Source organism: Heteronotia binoei, chromosome 1, assembly GCF_032191835.1.
Source record: "Heteronotia binoei isolate CCM8104 ecotype False Entrance Well chromosome 1, APGP_CSIRO_Hbin_v1, whole genome shotgun sequence".
Classification (NCBI taxonomy): domain Eukaryota; kingdom Metazoa; phylum Chordata; class Lepidosauria; order Squamata; family Gekkonidae; genus Heteronotia; species Heteronotia binoei.
Window position 1 is genome coordinate 153,092,661 of NC_083223.1, and position 17,547 is coordinate 153,110,207.

General features: G+C 40.7%; 1 protein-coding gene across 2 annotated transcripts in view; it reads right to left on the reverse strand.

The window, feature by feature from the left end:
* The window catches only part of ARV1 (ARV1 homolog, fatty acid homeostasis modulator), a 62,894-nt gene that overhangs the window by 31,899 nt on the left and 13,448 nt on the right, over positions 1-17,547 (reverse strand). The window contains exons 3-5 of one of the 2 annotated variants that reach the window (XM_060242760.1): positions 12,521-12,674; positions 11,662-11,886; positions 4,100-4,710 (exon numbers count right to left, since the gene is read on the reverse strand). In XM_060242760.1, the coding sequence (XP_060098743.1) occupies positions 4,604-4,710; positions 11,662-11,886; positions 12,521-12,674 (486 nt within the window). In that variant the 3' untranslated portion in view covers positions 4,100-4,603. Of the gene's footprint in view, positions 1-4,099; positions 4,711-11,614; positions 11,887-12,520; positions 12,675-17,547 lie in introns of those variants that run through there. The other variant, XM_060242765.1, reaches the window with a different exon arrangement.

Consider the following 17,547-nt stretch of genomic DNA (forward strand, 5'->3'; position numbering starts at 1 on the left):
AGCAGAAAAGTCTTTTGAGTCACTTGGATCAAACAAAATCAGAGCATCCTATAGAGGTGGAGTACCAAAAAAACAAAATAAAAAATTGTAATAAAACTCTACTTTTGGGGGCATTTGTGTTCATTTTATCTGACTTACTTATTGGATTAGTGCAGGGGTGGCCAAACTTGCTTAATGTAAGAGCCACATGTAATAAATGTCAGATGTGTGAAAGCTGCAAGACAGGAGGGAGGGCGGGAGGCAGGGCGGGAAGGAAGGAAGGAAAATAGATGGGGGAAGAAGGGTTAAGAAAGCAACTTTAAATGCATTCTCCAAATCACTGGTTGGCTTGGTGAAGTGATTTAAAGAGACAAATGCCTTCCCCAAGCTGGCCAATGGGAGGGGAGCTTTGAGAGCCGCAGAATATGTGTGCAAAAACCACATGTGGCTCCTGAGCCATAGTTCAGCCATCCCTGGACTAGTGGTAGCTTAAAGGAAATTTATCCAAAGATTTAAAATTAATCCTCCAGCATAATTAGATAGGTAACTGAAATTCAGCAGCATATTTCAGGGTCTGTAAAAAAACTGAGCTTAATACACTGGAAATCCTACATACGTATTAAAGTAAATGGTGTATTAAAGTAAAATGGTGAAATATTGATCAAGGAATACAATACTTTTTATTGGCCCAGTTAGTCCATAAAGGGACTGGAATCAAGTTCATAATTTAGCTTATAAAAACAGATTTTGTGAAATATCTTTAGACACAGCAGTTCCGACTTCTGTGAGGTGGATTTTTTTTTTGTAGATTCCCATCTCCTGATACTCTCAGGAGTCACATATTAGGGGGCATTTGGTCTGCAGCAAGAGAGGAAAGAAAGGATATCTCATTATGCTGGCAGAGCTATATCATGGGATCCAAACTACTGTTTCTATCTGTCCCAAAAGATGTACAAGGATTGTTTTTCTTTACATGGAAGTATGTCAGAACTGTCAAAGCACAGCAGGACTATGCAGTGTCTGTGTAAATATAAGCAACATATGCAGTTCACAGAATCACCGAGTTGAAAGGAGCCATATAGTCACTACTGTTGTAGTGTCTTTTCTTCTTGCTTCCTGGTTTCTAGTGACAGGTCTCATGTATTGTCCTGCTTTTAGAAAACATCACTTTTAGTCACTAGATTTTTAATGTATGGCCCTTATCTCCAAATAGCCTAGATCCAATTATGCCTTACTGACTAGAGACAGTGTCTCTAGTTTACAATGATTCTCACCCACTCCATGTAGCCACACACATCTGGAGGTTTCCCAGAACTTTGGGAGAGGTTCTGGGGACCATTAGGGGGTACAAGTCCTGGCCTGGATAGACCAGGTGAGCCCAGTCTCATTAGATTTCGAAAGCTAAGCAAAATCAGCTCTGGCTAACTATTTGGATGGGAGACTTCCAAGGAATATCAGGGTCATGACACAGAGCCAGGCAATGGCAAACTGCCTCTGAATGTCCCTGGCCTTGAAAATCTTACGGGGTCGTCGTAAGTCAGTTGTGACCTGAAAGCAACAAGAAGGGGTCAGCAATGAAGAAAAGGTCAAGTATCAGGAAACTGCAGTTTTAGGAGCATGCATTTTCAGCATTTGAAAGCTGTCAGTAGAACCTAAAAGAACCATGAATCTAGTTCTGAACAGTAAAGTGTCTTAATGTGCTGAGAGAAATGCTGGCATACAAGTAACGGAAGGAATATCTCATATTATTTTATAACATATAATGTACATATCCAAAATTATAAATCAAAACTACAATAAAGCATTTGCCATTTTTCATCATGAAAGAGTCATGTAGAATAAAGACTCCAAGGAGTGCAAAGTCCTAGTAGGTGCGCTTTGACCTCTCCTGATGGATGATGATGTTGTCTGCGATGTCAAAAGCTACTCTGCAGTACATTGAAGATTCAACACATGAGGCAAAGTCTTTATAACAAAGTGTAAATGATAACACATTCCGTGTTTCAGTTGTAGACCTTCATCTTGATCAATTCACTTCATATTATCTGGAACCAATGCCCATAACAATACGCACGCAACTAGTCAGTTTCTTTATCTGGCATTAGCGGCTCATATATATATATATATTTGGTATGGGATGAACTGTTGTAAACCAAATCCCTTGTTGGGAACCTAGGCAGCTCTTGCACCCAATCAGTATTTTGTATTTCCATAAGCTGTTATTCTTTATTGCAGAAAATTGTATGTTTATGCTTTTATATTTGTTTAAACTATGTAATTTTAAAGTTTAGTGTTCTGAATCAAGTTGTACAAGAAACAGTGTTTTCAAATGCTGCCAATCGTATTGTTAAGCTAAAAGCTCACTAAATATGTGTGGTGACAGCTAAGTTCTGATATTCCAAGCAGAGGGTGCATCTGGAAATTAGCAGAAGCTGAAAAGTGCACTTTGGGCCATTGCTAATACCTGGAAACCAGAAGTAAGCTGCCTGACAGAAGACTTCTATCTTTTGGAGAAACACACCACCAACACCCTACACCCCCCGCTACCAGAACAGGCATGTCCTACTATGTCCTCCTGCCACACTTCTACTTTGCCTAGATTGAGTTTGTGTATATTCACCATCACTCAATAATGCATTCAGTGAAAAAATTCACATGGAACTGAATTGTACAACCACAAACAGGGGAGGGGAATTATTGCAGATTATCTTGCCAGCTGCACATCATCTCAGCTGCTTTTGCTTGCTTCTTGCCCGCGGCTATAAGGGCTGGGTACACTCAGAGGCTCCAGCCAAAGGGCTCTGGGTCTATGGCTTGCACCCTGGGGGCCTCTAAGAGCCAGACTTAGGATCAAGACCCACTCAGAATGCATTTGTTTTTTTTATTTTTAAATTATATTGTTAATTTAGGCCTCGAAGAAGAAAAGCAGTGCACCAATGCCTTAATAAACCTAAGTGTATTTCGCTTTGGGGTATGGGTCCACTCCAATATATTTTGTTGAGAAAATATGAGTAGTACATAGCTTTCTAATCACAAGCTATCACTTTTCTGGACATGGCAGCAGTTAATTCTCCAATAAAGATTAATTAGAATGTTTGTTCTAACCTACTTCACTTACTACTGCCCTGTAAAATAAATACAATATTGGCCAAAAGGAGCTGGTGATATGCAGCCCATGGTCTTTCCATGTTACAACCATATATGCACTTTGACATATGGGAATATTTTTACTTTTAGTTCTAGGATGGAATTTTTATGTTAATATTTAGTACTAAAGCTACAGATGTAATTAAGATTCGTTCAAGCTACAGCTACCTTGTCACTTACATAATCTGCTGTTTACCATAATTATCATGTTGAAAAGGATCAGATAATCATCAACCCTAAATTTGTGCTCAAGTAAAGCAGCATCATCTTTTATATACTGCCACATTCTGCCACAAGATGTCCTTACTTGAAAGGCCTGCAAATTCCATGTAGTTTTGCATGAGTACAATCCTAATGCAGACATATCTTTCAGATTGCAATTTTATATAGTGCAAGAGTTGAAACCTATTGACAAGATTTTTTTCCCACCAAGAAAGCTTGTGAAGTGAAATTTCTTTGATATTTGGCCCTTATATTCCTAACACCACAATCAGAAATAACAGAAAATAGCTGGTTTTAGACTACGGTTTGTTCAATATTTAAAGCTCTATAAATAATCATCACTCTATAGACACAGGACTAACTGAATAAAACTCTTCAGATGTTTTCACTAGATTAAGGATTAGGCAGCATAAAAAGACGTTAGAAACCAAGCGACTTCATTAAGTTATACAGATGCATCTTAAATGAGATAATAGAAACTATTTTGAACTTTAAAAAATTTAAAATTTACTTTTACGTCAGAGGTGATGCTTTGTAACCACTGTATAATTTGAGATTTTTAACTTCTCCCCTCTTGTACTATTTAGTTTCTGTAAACATCAAAAGTGTGATTACTACCCAAATACAAAATTATTTCCAAAGCACAACTGCCAAAGTGATGACCCTTTAAGGCAAGCTTAATTTTATGGTGTGCAGCACTGCAAACCCTATTCCTAAGAAATGTGCTACCACAAAATGCTTTAGAACCACATTTTGGATTGGTTTTTTATTGTTAAAGGAAAACAATCTGTCACTCTTCATTTCATAAACTCAAGATACTTAAGTATTACACAGTTTCTTCTTCGCATGAGTAAATTTCTTTTTTCTTACAAAGAAACAACCAATCTAGGTTTTTTCTTTCTCAAGTGCCAGAAGACAAAATGATAAAAGTTCATTTTCTTAATACTGTTCTTCTAGATACTTATGAATCCGGTTATAACAGGACTCAAAGACCTTTTTGGCAAGACCAAAATACCGAAGAATCCTATAAAGCAAACTATGAGTACATGAAAACTGAAGTCCTTGGCTTGGTTTCAGTTGGTCATGTGTTCAGCCTGGAACAACAGGTACACTCAGAGTTTCCTTACCATAGCATTTATAACTAATGAGCAGCAACACCGTGGCAAAGTAACAATTGAGACGAATTCCAAAGGTGTTCCTTCTTTACATTCTCAAAAATTAAATCCATCATTAGCAAAAAGACAAGGCAACTGCTTCAAACATTCCATCCTATCCTCTGGAACAAATAGATGATACCATTTTCCAAAATTAGTCCACTCACAATGGCCAGCAGACAAAGCTTTCGGCTTGTATTCAAGGTAACTGCAAAAGAAAAGAGAAATGGGATGGGCAACATTCCAAAAGGTTTGCTACAGTGGGTAGAAAATGCATTAGTTTGGACAGAATCCTATTTCCCAGTTAATGCTTGAGGCCTATCAATAATGGTTGGATCCAGCAGAATGTGTCCACAGATGGAGGGATTTCTACTTATGAAGCATAACTTTCTTACTTCTTCCCTCCCACTGAAGTCCAAAATGCCCCCAATACTCCACTGGATCCAAGCCAAAGCCTACACGATTTGGAACAATGTGTAACATCAAAAACTTGTTACTGGAGTTTCAAATATTCACTGATTAGTTATGATATTTCTACTCTTCCTTCCTTCAAAAAGTAACCAAGAGTAACTCATGACTAATAACAGAAATCAAGCCCCATTCTTAACCTATATGACCTATAATCTGAATAACCTCATTTTACAAAAATATCTGAAAAGCAAACAATAATCCACCAGGTAAAGCTATCATAGAAAACATTCTAGTATAAGCGAACACATCTGAATAAATTTTTAAAAATATTTTAAAAATGTAATCTTACTGACCAGTATTCATAAGAACATAAGAGAAGCCATGTTGGATCAGGCCAATGGCCCATCCAATCCAACACTCTGTGTCACACAGTGGCCAAAAATTTATACACACACACACACACACACACACACACATACACACACTGTGGCTAATAGCCACTGATGGACCTCTGCTCCATATTTTTATCTAACCCCCTCTTGAAGCTGGCTATGCTTGTAGCTGCTACCACCTCCTGTGGCAGTGAATTCCACATGTTAATCACCCTTTGGGTGAAGAAGTACCTCCTTTTATCCATTCTAACCCGACTGCTCAGCAATTTCATTGAATGCCCACAAGTTCTTGTATTGTGAGAAAGGGAGAAAAGTACTTCTTTCTCTACCTTCTCCATCCCATGCATAATCTTGTAAACCTCTATCATGTCACCCCGCAGTCGACGTTTTTCTAAGCTAAAGAGCCCCAAGCGTTTTAACCTTTCTTCATAGGGAAAGTGTTCCAAACCTTTAATCATTCTAGTTGCCCTTTTCTGCACTTTTTCCAATGCTATAATATCCTTTTTGAGGTGCGGTGACCAGAATTGCACACAGTATTCCAAATGAGACCGTACCATCGATTTATACAGGGGCATTATGATACTGGCTGACAGGATTTCAATTCCCTTCCTAATAATTCCCATCATGGCGTTGGCCTTTTTTATTGCAAGCGCACACTGTCTTGACATTTTCAGTGAGTTATCTACCATGACCCCAAGATCTCTCTCTTAGTCAATCTCTGCCAGTTCACACCCCATCAACTTGTATTTGTAGCGGGGATTCTTGGCCCCAATGTGCATTACTTTGCACTTGGCCACATTGAACCTCATCTGCCACATTGACGCCCACTTACCCAGCCTCAACAGATCCTTTTGGAGTGCCTCACAATCCTCTCTGGTTCTCACCACCCTGAACAATTTAGGGCGTTTTCGCACTGACCTTAATCGGCAGCAACGTCCCTCTTCACCGCGCAGGATCTGCGCGGATTTCGCACCAATTGCTGCGGAGCACCCGGAAGAGCCGCAAAGTCCCGCAGCTTTTGCGGCGCAAATGGAAACCGCCAAAAAACAGTTTCCATTTGCGCCGCAAAAGCCGCAGGACTTTGCGGCTCTTCCGGGTGCTCCGCAGCAATTGGTGCAAAATCCGCGCAGATCCTGTGCAGTGAAGAGGGACGTCGCTGCCGATTAAGGTCAGTGCGAAAACGCCCTTTGTGTCATCTGCAAACTTGGCCACTTCACTGCTTAATCTCAACTTCAAATCAATTATGAACAAGTTAAAGAGCATGGGACCCAGTACTGAGCCCTGCGGCACTCCACTGATTACCGTCCTCCACTGCGAAGACTGCCCATTTATACTCACTCTCTGCTTTCTATTAATTAGCCAGTTTTTGATCTGTCCTTTTACTCCATGACTCTCGAGCTCACTAAGGAGCCTTTGATGAGGAACTTTATCAAAAGCTTTCTGGAAGTCAAGGTAAACAATATCTATCGGGTCTCCTTTGTCCACATGTTTGTTCACCCCCTCAAAGAAATGTAACAGGTAATGAGGCAAGATCTTCCCTTACAGAACCCATGCTGAGTCTTCCTCAATAACTCGTGTTCATCAATGTGCCTACTCATTCTGTCCTTGATAATGGTTTCTACCAACTTTCCCGGTATTGAAGTCAGACTGACTGGCCTGCAGTTTCCCGGATCTCCTCTGGAACCCTTTTTAAAGATGGGGGTGACATTTGCTACCTTCCAGTCCTCAGGAACGGAGGCAGATTTCAATGAAAGATTACATATTTTTGTCAGAAGATCCACAAGTTCAACTTCAAGTTCTTTTAGAACTCTTGGATGTATGCCATCCGGATCTGGTGACTTATTAGTTTTTAATTCTTCTATCAGTTGTAGGACCTCCTCTCTTGTCACCTCAATCTGACTCAAGTCTTTCAACACCCTTTCCAATATAAGTGGTTCTGGAGCAGGCAAACACTTCTCATCTTCCACAGTGAAGACGGAGGCAAAAAATGCATTCAGCTTCTTAGCCATTTCCCTATCCTCCTTCAGTAATCCTTTGACCCCTTGATCATCCAAGGGCCCCACTGCCTCCCTGGCTGGTTTCCTGCTTCTAATACTTGCTGTCAAGATTCTTATTTGATTGGTTTGCCCAGGAGATGGCCTGGGACACCAATAGATGCTACTGGTGGCTTACAGAGTTGCGTATAATTGGCACACTTATTATCCTCAGCACCAAAACTATAGATGATCTCCCTTGCATGTTTCGCACAGAAATTAAATCTCTCTCTCTCTCTCGGCTTGGCTTCGCGAACGAAGATTTAAGAAGGGTGCAATAGTGCATTTGGCCGATTGCACAAAAGAGTGTGGAGCAACAAGCATCTGAAAAAAGGCACAAAGATCAATGTTTACAGAAATTAAATAGCATAAGAGATAACACAGAGCCCTGGTGGAATCTCATGGGACAGATCCAATCCTAATGATTCCTAATCTCCAACAATAACTTGTGGCATACAGTCAATTAAAAGAAAAACTGAAACATTAATTCCATCTCTGAATGTCTTAACAAAATATTGAAGTCAACTATGTCAAAAGCTTCTGAAAGATCCTATAACAGCCCAAAGATATTCAGTGTTTATCCATAAACAGACATACTTCATACCATCAGAACCTGGGAGATTTCAGTATGGTCATAGGGGTTTTATGTAGCTACGTTTATATAAAATAGCCACAATCAAAACACCCCTGAATCTTTCAAATGTAGGTTATAAGAGAATATTTAACCTTTCTGAAAGCACTTTGGTGACAATCTCAGAAGATGTAGCTTATCTTTTAATCTTAAAATATACAAAATAAGGGATGACATATATGTCTTCTTGTGATTTCATTTACATATGCAAGCAGTTTTGTTTAATTGTAATTAATATTTACTCATTTCAAGCATGATTAGATTGATTTTAAATAAAAACACTTAAAAGGCAAACATGAGTTGTCTTTGGCTGGGATACAAGGTTTTCCCTTCTGCCTGGAATAAATTAACTTCAGGTTCTGACTTCTCTTTAGTCAGAGGGTTATTAAGCCTTCTCAACATAGCGCTCTGATTTAGTGGTTAATGTGTTGCTTTGGAACATATAAATAGACTACCCCTAATTTCCATACATCAATTTTTGAAAGAATGATTCCCTTGGGGGTGGGGGAGGTACACCATTACGAATTAGCTAAATTTTTTAAAATGCTCAAAATCTAGAATATAACTTTTCCATTCACATGGCCCAATCTCATCAGATTTTGGAAGCTAAGTGCAGCAACTCTGTGTAGTACTTGGGTGGGAAACCACCAAGGAAATATAGGGTTGCTATGTACAGAGGGGTAAGCAATGTCAAACCACCTCTGAATGTCTCTTGCCTTGAAAACAGTCACCATAAATCAGCTACAACTAGATAGCCCTCCCCCCTCCCAAGACATTAACCTTAGAGAGACCAAACAAAGTTTGAGCCCAGCAGCACCTTTAAGACCAACACAATTTTGTTCATGTGCTTGCACACAAAAGCTTATACCTTGAATAAAATTTTGTTCATCTTAGAGGTGCTGCTGGACTCAAATGCTGATCTGCTGCTGACTAACACAGCTACTCACCTGAAACTAGAGAGACTGTATTTTGAAAATTGTATCCATGTCACTAAGTGCATGTTATGGTCAGGAAATTTACAAATGGTCTTGAATGATAACTACCTACACATTAGGTTGGATCCAGTGAAAAAGACTGCAGAAGTTGGTAGATTCTTTTCCTGCCTTCCCCACAAACCTAGTGTTTGATCTGAAAAATCCTCTTGGAAGACCAAGATAGCCTTGTAAACAAAATGTGCCATGATATGAGTATTACAGTGATTGGGTCGGGGAGGGGGAATCAAGTAAAATTCCCTCTTCCTTCTTCTTTTCCCATTAGCAGCTTACTTCAGCAAAGGAGGCAATTTCACCCATTTTCCATGTAATGAATCAGCATTTTCTTCTTGAGGCTCTCCAGACCTTAGGACCTTTTCTTAAGGTCTTGGAACAAACAACAGACTGCCTGGGGAAGGGGTGTGTGTGTGTTACCCCACAGCTCCTCTTGCAAACTTACTGAGTGAACCATGAACATCTGAAGGTGTATTAAGAAAAGGAAACTGAAAACACAATTTGTGCACATAAGTGGGGGACTCATGAGATTGCAATGGGAGAATCAAAGCTAGCTAGGCCGGAGTGGGGTGTCAGCCACCTGTGCCCCTATCTGCCGCCAACCCCACCCACCCACTCCTGCATCCCAGCCACCCAAAGCTTGGGGAGAGCCTCACAGGATGAGTACACAGGGAAAGTAAGTCCCTTTGACTGGGTGAAGTAGTAGGAAGGCTTGAGAGTGGAGGAGGTGCCAGCGCAGGAAGCACCAACCCAGCACACCTGGCACAAGTGCAGGGGAAGCAAGCTCCCTGCTCTTCTCCACAGAAGCACTGCATGGCTGTTGTGCAGTCTGTCCAGCAGAGTGCACAGTGGCAGTGACAGCAGCTCTTGCCCGCCCCCCAGCTCATGTGGTGGCAGGGGGCAGCAGTGTCACATGAAGCTGCCTTACGCTGAATCAGACCATTGGTTCATCTAAGTCAGTACTGTCTACTCAGACCGGCAACAGCTCTCCTCGTCTCAGGCAAAGGTCTTTCACATAACTTACTACCATATCTTTTAACTGGAGATGCTGGGGATTGAACCTGAGACCATCTGCTTACCAAGCAGATGCTCTACCACCCCCTCAGCCTCCTCTTTCTTACCTCTTCTGCACTGCCATCAGCAGAAAGGGAGGCAGCAGTGGCTCCCAGTCCTCCTCACCAGCCTGTCTGCTCAAGTGGCAGATGAGGAACTGATGCAGTACTCTTTCCTGCATCCCTCATCTGTCAGATCCAGAAGCAGCTCCCACTCTTCCTTCCTTGCTTGCCTGACGCAGAGGTAGGCAGCTACTCCTAGCTTCAAAAATGGCAGATTAGATCTTGGTTTCTAAAGTTAATTGACTTTTAAAAAAATGTTCTGGATTTTTCTGCAAATCTGGGGGATTTCCCCCCCCCCCCCCATTTGTCCATACTTTGCATCTATTACTCCACTTGAGGGCCAGGTTCAAAATTAGAAACAGGATAGAGTCCTTCTTGAAACAGCAGAGATTTTGTTTGGGCTTCCCAAATACTTGGTAAATAGAGATCTGGAATTTATTAACATTCTATTGGCAAAGGACTGAAGAAACAGATACCAGGGTACACAGATTGGCTGAGAGCAGTATCAAATGTCATACAGCTGAATAAACCCAGCTATTATATATATGTGTGTGTGTGTGTGTAATTATTTGAATTTATGTAAGTGTGTTCCTTTAATTGTTGGAAAGTTGCAGTACAGAAAGGGGTGAAAGAGGGGGAATGAGTGAGTGAGATGATTGGTTGGTGGCTGAGAGAGTGTGGGTGGATCTAAGAAGTATGTGGGAGAGGGAGAGAGAAAGAGAGAGAGAAGTGAATTGTCAGCAAAGTGACAGCAGTTAATAGTCAATTGTGGTCAGCAGCTATAGAGTCTGAGAAGCAGTCTTCTGAATCCCACACTAGTGCTGTGAAAGGCATTAAGATTCTAGAGAAGAAAAGTAGAATATTTTAGAGGACATATTAGGGGCTAGATAGAGAACCAAAACCTAATGTTATCAAAGTATTGTAGGAGTGAGTTAGGAAGAGAAAGGAGGATTTGAGAGTGAGGTGTGTGTGAAATGAAAGAGTGACACCTCAGTCAGAAGTTATTATTCACTGAAGAATAAAGGTATAAACATCTTGACACCAATACCCTTATTGTACAAATAAAGTTTTATTTTGTTTTACATTAACCTGGAGTCCTACAATTTTGAATTATAAAAGTCTCATCTTCTGGACCCCATAGTCCAATGAAGAAGCTTTCGAGTTTGGGCAGAATTCAGTTGGGAATGTTAAATAAAGTGTCTGGACTTAAATTCCTGGTAGCAGCATTTCATACATTAAGAGGGAAATCATGACAGTCTGTCTGAGGCAAAACCAGTAACAAATTCTATAACCTGCCCATTCCTGGTATTCTTGTTGATCAAAGTCCAGCCATTTATAACATCAGATTATGTTAGCCAATCTTTTAAAAATATAATGTACAGATTTGGGTCAGCTGTTACACACATCAGTGTCTTTCCACTGGAGTTTATGATTTAGCGAATAAAATTTAGCTTCTGTTGAGTTTTATAGCTTGATGCTTGACATGTCAACAAGTGGATGAACCTGGATCAGCTATATGCTAGGACTGAAATAATGTGTCAGACCTCTTTCACAGCATAATTATACTAGTAATAGAAAATGAGAAAAATACCTCTAATTGCTTGAGAATTTGATGTCAAGACAAATACTTTAATGAGCTTGAGACACAAATGAGTATAGTCATGCTCCCAAATAACAGCTGGAATCAGCAGAAGTTTTCCATAACTAGACAGCAGCAGTGCTTTCAGGAGTAAGATGAAATCTGCCTTGGTTTGTAGGACTCTTGGCCTTGCTAACCACAGAGCAGTGAAGATGCCAATCAAAAAGGCAGTTTGCTCTGAATGGAAGAGGGATGAAACAAGAAGAGATTTTAAAAAGACTCCTTAAATGATAAATCATAAAGAAGTCTGTATAATAGTTTACAATGCATACACACAAAGTACTTTTAAAGTAATTTCCAATCAAAACATGGATCTTTTGAGATTGGACCATGAACTTAGCAACAAGTATTTGAACAGGATCATCCAAAAGTTATGCAAAGACAGAAATAATAATATCTCTAAATCTCAATTATATCTCTAATTGCCAGGATTCAGAGAATTGTGAAATTGTATTTGCATGGGCACCAAAGATTTTTCAGGCTTCTCTGCTCCACTATAGCCTTCTGTGCTCCCCCAAAACCCACTTATTGTTCCTTTGGGGCTCTCAAATACAACGGATAAAATGCAAAGGGTTGTGGTTTGTACTTATACACCATTTTTTCCAAGATGGCTCAAAGCAATTTGCGATTAAAACAAAGCACAAAACCCAAGCAAAATCAGTGGAAGATGAGACAGAAATAATGAATGAACATTATAACACATAAATTCTGCATCTGTGGTGTAAAGGCACTTCAGAAAGGTCTAAAATGTATTAAATTACACTTTTAAAATATTATTTTGGCAGAAACAACAAATAAACTTTGATTTTACCTAGGGATGCTATTCCAAACATTCGATAAAAATCCCATTCTTTGGCATATCTAATTAAATCATCAGGGTCAGGGCTTTGGCTTGAATCCTGTAGTTGTAACCATCTGAGATAAGCTTCACAAAGCAAACAAAATATGCAGAGCTTCCCTTGGATCTTGGGTATAAAAGAATGTTTGTGTCAGAAGCAGTTACGTACTTCAATTAAAATAGTCTCTTGGCTTTCACAACCTTATTATCCACAGCCCACAACCTTATCACCCTCACTTGAAATTGCAAAACACACTGTTTTGCTAGGTTCTATAAAGTTAGCTGTGAATATCCTCTTTAAAGCCAGTTTTGCACTTTTCTCATGTTGGGAAGTTGAGAAATAACAAAAGCAAAACAGGTGACATGTGCATTAAAATGCAGCGATCAATTTTTCTTCTCCTTCCCTAGAAGGTTCTTGTGCTAAGAAAACAACAGGGGGAGTATAAGAGGTCTTGGGGACACCTTTTTACAGTTGCTCTTTCTTCCCCACCAGTCATGGGCAAAAAAAGCTAACAAATGTGGAAAATGAGGGAGAAGCAAGTTGCACATGGACATGACTGGCTTGCTCTAGTTCAGTGTCAAACTCATTTGTTATGAGAGCTGGATTTGATACAAATGGGACTTTGTGGGGCCGAGCCATGCATGTCATAAAATGTAACGCCGGGTAATGGAGATATAAACACAATTAAATATATTGGAGTTTGTTTTTAGATTGTTATATTGCTTTAGATTGCATATTGTTCTATTATATGTATCTGATTTTAACCTTGTATTATTTACTGTTGTTATCCGCTCAGAGCCCATTTGGGAAAAAGTGGGCTATAAATTGAAAATAATAAATAAATAAAATTATTTTTAACTTAAAATATAAACATGCTTAAAATTCTTGTGATATTTTGTTTAAAATGGAAGGGTGGGAATAGTGAAATATGGCAATGCAATTTTTAAAATAAAACATGAAGGATCACAGCAGAAACTAAAAATATAAAATGCTCTGAATCTAGGAAATGTGAAATGGCTGGGCATTGCAAGCTTCTCCCCCCTCCTCCGGGATCTACTCAGATTGACAATAGCTCTCCAGTGTAATATGACTATGAATTCCCAGGTTAGAGTACTCACTAGGCACCAGTTCTCAGGTCTATTCAGCATAGACATGCTGGTTCAAAGCATCAACCCTTTATTTGTAAGCAGCTTCAACTGGCCAAAAAATGCTGCAAAGAGTGAAACTGCTTTATCTCCATTGAAATACACTGCAGCACAGAATTACATGGAAAACACGGGTTTTCCATTAAAGGTCTTTGGGTGCAGATATCTTTAATGGAAAATTCATTCCATGTTTTCCTTGCAGCTTTGCAAGCCCAGAAGCCAGCAAAGATAATGCCGGGAGCTGGGAATGTCACAGGCAGCCTGGGAGCTTCAAAGGGTGAGGACAGGAGGGGGGAGAAAATTGCCACAGGCTTGATTGAAGCCCTGGGAGAGTGTGCCCTACAGGTCAGGAGTTTGAAATCATAAGAGCATAAGAACATAAGAGAAGCCATGTTGGATCAGGCCAATGGCCCATCCAGACAACACTCTGTGTCACACAGTGGCCCCAAAAAATTATATATATATATATATATATATATATATATATATATACACATACATATACACACATACATACACACACACACACACACACACACACACTGTGGCTAATAGCCACTGATAGACTTCTGCTCCATATTTTTATCTAAACCCCTCTTGAAGGTGGCTATGCTTGCGGCCGCCACCACCTCCTGTGGCAGTGAAGAAGTACTTCCTTTTATCCGTTTTAACCTGTCTGCTCAGCAATTTCATCGAATGCCCACGAGTTCTTGTATTGTGAGAAAGGGAGAAAAGTACTTCTTTCTCTACTTTCTCCATCCCATGCTTTATCTTGTAAACCTCTATCATGTCACCCCGCAGTCGACATTTCTCCAAGCTAAAGAGTCCCAAGCGTTTCAACCTTTCTTCATAGGGAAAGTGTTCCAGCCCTTTAATCATTCTAGTTGCCCTTTTCTGGACTTTCTCCAATGCTATAATATCTTTTTTGAGGTGTGGCGACCAGAACTGCACACAGTACTCCAAATGAGACCGCACCATCGATTTATACAGGGGGCATTAGGATACTGGATGATTTGTTTTCAATTCCCTTCCTAATAATTCCCAGCACGGTGTTGGCCTTTTTTATTGCAAACGCACACTGTCTTGACATTTTCAGTGAGTTATCTACCAGGACCCCAAGATCTCTCTCATGGTCAGTCTCTGCCAGTTCACATCCCATCAACTTGTATTTGTAGCTGGGATTCTTGGCCCCAATGTGCATTACTTTGCACTTGGCCACATTGAACCGCATCTGCCACGTTGACGCCCACTCACCCAGCCTCAACAGATCCCTTTGGAGTTCCTCACAATCTTCTCTGGTTCTCACCACCCTGAACAATTTAGTGTCATCCGCAAACTTGGCCACTTCACTGCTAACTCCCAACTCTAAATCATTTATGAACAAGTTAAAGAGCATGGGATCCAGTACCGAGCCCTGCAGCACCCCACTGCTTACCGTCCTCCACTGCGAAGACTGCCCATTTATACTCACTCTCTGCTTCCTATTACTCAGCCAGTTTTTGATCCACAAGAGGACCTGTCCTTTTACTCCATGACTCCTGAGCTTACTAAGGAGCCTTTGATGAGGAACTTTATCAAAAGCTTTCTGGAAGTCAAGGTAAACAACATCTATTGGGTCCCCTTTGTCCACATGCTTGTTCACCCCCTCAAAGAACTGTAACAGGTTAGTGAGGCAAGATCTTCCCTTATAGAACCCATGCTGAGTCTTCCTCAATAACTTGTGTTCATCAATGTGCCTACTCATCCTGTCCTTGATAATACTTTCTACCAATTTTCCTGGTATTGAAGTCAGACTGACTGGCCTGTCAGATCTCCTCTGGAACCCTTTTTAAAGATGGGGTGACATTTGCTACCTTCCAGTCCTCAGGAACGGAGGCAGATTTCAATGAAAGATTACAGATTTTTGTTAGAAGATCCACAAGTTCAACTTTGAGTTCTTTCAGAACTCTCGGATGTATGCCATCCGGACCTGGTGACTTATTAGTTTTTAATTCATCAATCAGTTGTAGGACCTCCTGTCACCTCAATCTGTCTCAGGTCTTTCAACACCCCTTCCAAAATTAGTGGTTCTGGAGCGGGCAAACACTTCTCATCTTCCACAGTGAAGCTGGAGGCAAAAAATGCATTCAGCTTCTCAGCCATTTCCCTATCCTCCTTCAGTAATCCTTTGACCCCTTGGTCATCCAAGGGCCCCACTGCCTCCCTGACTGGTTTCCTGCTTCTAATATATTTGAAGAAATTTTTATTGTTGGTCTTTATGTTTTTTGCAATATGCTCCTCATAGTCCCTTTTTGCCTGCCTGATCACCGTCTTGCATTTGATTTGCCACAGCCTGTTTTCCCTTTTACTAATCTCACTTGGACTGGTTTTCTACCGCTTAAAGGAGTCCTTCTTACCTTTTACAGCTTCCATTACTTTGTTTGTTAACCATGCAGGCCTTTTCTTATGCCTGTTTGTGCCTTTCCTAACTTGTGGTATGTATTTTATCTGAGCTTCTAGGATTATAGTTTTAAATAATCTCCAAGCTTCCCCAAGGGTTTTGACTGTATTTACCTTTCCTTTCAGTTTCCCCCTCACATGCCTCCTCATCTCAGAGAATTTACCCCTTTTAAAGTTAAATGTGGTTGTGGCGGTCTTTTTGGGCAACTCCCTATTTATACAAACGGTGAAATCAATAACATTATGGTCACTGCTCCCAAGCGGCACAATCACTTTTACATCTCTCACCAAGTCTTGGGCATTACTTGGGACCAAATCCAGGATCGCCCCACCCCTGGTAGGTTCTGCTCTAGTTCCCTGCTCTAGTTCCTCCCTTTGTTGATCCTACTGAAACTGAAGGGAGGGATGAGATGGCCTGGAATGAAGGGCAAAATTACTAAGCAGGTACAACCCCCAAATCACACACAACCGCCCACCAAACTGGCAGATCCCCATTTAATTGACAGATATAAATAACCTGTCTTAAAGCAATTCAAGAGTTTTGTTCTAAGCAGCAACAGGAGTCCACAAAGAACAAATACTCACACAGAGAATTTAAACTATACAAAAGATACCATCAACTTAAGAGAGGCCAGGCTACAATGGCCCTTTTTATAACTGTACTGTCAAGCAGCTATCCTTTTCAGTTCAGCACTGAAAAGCACTAAGAGTAAAGCTCTTTGGAGAAGCAAACACATTAAGGCAAGCCTATAATAGATCTGATTAGCAGTACAATGGGACAACATTGTTAATAATGCAACAAGCTGATCATGCAGAACCTAATTCATTTAGTTTAATTTCTATTCTGCCCTTTCCCAATGGCTCATGGCAGATCACGCATGCACACAAGATACCTAATTAATTTTAAAGTACCCCATGCCTGCTTAATCCTGAATATCTTTTCAGCCACTGTTAGGAGGTACAGGCTCTTCTCCTGCTCAAAGCAGAACAGAACTACCCAAACATGGCATGTGTTGTTATTTTTATAAAAACCCTCTCTGCTTCAGTGTTCAGGTTTCAACATGTTAAAGGAATGACATGCCTGAGGGACTGCCTCACCCCATATGTGCCCCGGAGTCCTGTGCTCTGCCAACCAAGATCTGTTGGTTGTCCCCAGCTCAAGGGGTGTCTGTTTAGCCCCAACCAGGACCAGAGGGCTTTCTCTGCCCTGGCCCCATCCTGGTGGAACATGCTTCCACATGAGATCAGAATCCGGAGGGAACTTTTACCATTCCATAGGGCCTGCAAAATGGAGCTGTTCCACCAGGCCTTTGGCTGAGGTGGTGGATATCCAATTAAAAAGTCAGGGAGCCCTGCTGAAGATACCACTTTCACTCAGCCTAGATCAAACAAACTTCAGAGTCTGCGGCACCAGT